This window comes from Frankliniella occidentalis, unplaced genomic scaffold, assembly GCF_000697945.3.
Source record: "Frankliniella occidentalis isolate FOCC.00 unplaced genomic scaffold, Focc_3.1 Scaffold53, whole genome shotgun sequence".
In the NCBI taxonomy this organism is placed as follows: domain Eukaryota; kingdom Metazoa; phylum Arthropoda; class Insecta; order Thysanoptera; family Thripidae; genus Frankliniella; species Frankliniella occidentalis.
This window is the reverse complement of record NW_026267183.1, coordinates 1,689,890-1,691,002: the sequence shown is the minus strand read 5'-3', so window position 1 is coordinate 1,691,002 and position 1,113 is coordinate 1,689,890. Positions and strand designations below refer to the sequence as shown.

At 50.0% G+C, this 1,113-nt stretch overlaps 1 protein-coding gene across 1 annotated transcript; it reads right to left on the bottom strand.

Annotated features, from left to right (window-relative positions):
• Positions 1–273: 273 nt before the first annotated feature.
• Positions 274–1,085, bottom strand: LOC127749426 (uncharacterized). Its single transcript, XM_052267469.1, has 3 exons — positions 1,066–1,085; positions 817–993; positions 274–707 (listed from the first exon to the last, which is right to left on the bottom strand). The coding sequence occupies exons 1-3, from the start codon at positions 1,083–1,085 to the stop codon at positions 581–583; spliced, it is 324 nt and encodes a 107-aa protein (XP_052123429.1). The 3' UTR covers positions 274–580.
• Positions 1,086–1,113: the final 28 nt, after the last annotated feature.

Genomic DNA, 1,113 nt, shown 5'->3' with positions numbered 1-1,113 from the left:
TGTACTTGAGGCAGCGGGAGCGGCGCGGGAGCGCGGCGCCAGAGGTATGAATCGCCACACCGCCCCGCCCCGCTCCTCCATGGGTTGTGAATGAACCGGGCAGGAAATGGCAGCGTGTAATAGTACGGCACAAAATCGCTAACAAGACTTGAATGGGCTGCGGTCTGGGAGCCCAGCCGCCCCCGCCCTGCCCGCTGCCGTCGCGATGCCCCACGGCACCACGCCAGCCGCAAAACAGCTTGTACTAGAAATGATATGCACACAAATGCGAACGGTCGTAAGGAAACTTATGCGCTTCCTACTTTTGAGTATTTATTCAAGTCTTTGTGTTTCCCTTTGTTCAATGCAACCTCATACCCAGCGATGTCCACGTTTGCGGAAGTATACGAGTTTAAAAATCTTAGTTGTCATTAGTTCTGAACCAAGACTAGAAGGATCAGATCGTGTCGTGAAGCGGAAAGCTACAGCGACTAATTATTGCCACAGCAACAACTTTCGATGAGTCCGTCGCACCTTTCCTGATCAAATCAGATCAGGCTCGTGTGCCTCAACCGTCCTCGATTACACGCGAAACTATTACCTAAGCTTGAGATCCTTGAAGACCCTGCTTGCAGCTCATCAACGGCACATTTTCCTCGGTGACCCTTGAAGACGTGGTCCTGGTCGAAATTAGGGCCGGCGGGGGTCGTCTTCTAGGACTCGAGGCTCTGGAACATCCAGACATGCCAGATTTTCAACCAATGTAAAGTTTGCTGTAATCTTAGAGCATAAGTTCAAATCAAATTGCATGAGCCCCAATGCAATTCAAGAACTTACTTTTCTGAGAACGTGAAGAGTCCTCGATACTCCCCTGGAGTAGGTCCTGGGGAAGTCCTAGGGGAGGTCCTTCGCCAGAGTCTCCGCCTTGGCCGCAACTTCGTCGATGGGCCCCACCATGTAGAAGGCGACCTCGGGCAAGTGATCCCACTTGCCTTCAAGAATTTCCCGGAAACCCTGAAAACAATAGTAGTAGTTGAAGTAGTGCCCGTATTTCCTAAACGCAGGTGAAGTATTAGCGAGGGATACTTTATTTTACATTGAAGCATAAACCAATTTTCTGTTGTTTTTTTTTTA

Bases quoted from the DNA above. Each gene is read 5' to 3' on its own strand.
- LOC127749426 (XM_052267469.1), bottom strand. From the start codon at position 1,085: ATGCTTCAATGTAAAATAAA. The intron at 994-1,065 runs GTATCCCTCGCT...TATTGTTTTCAG, and splicing joins ATGCTTCAATGTAAAATAAA to GGTTTCCGGGAAATTCTTGA. The intron at 708-816 runs GTAAGTTCTTGA...TGGATGTTCCAG, and splicing joins CTCTTCACGTTCTCAGAAAA to AGCCTCGAGTCCTAGAAGAC.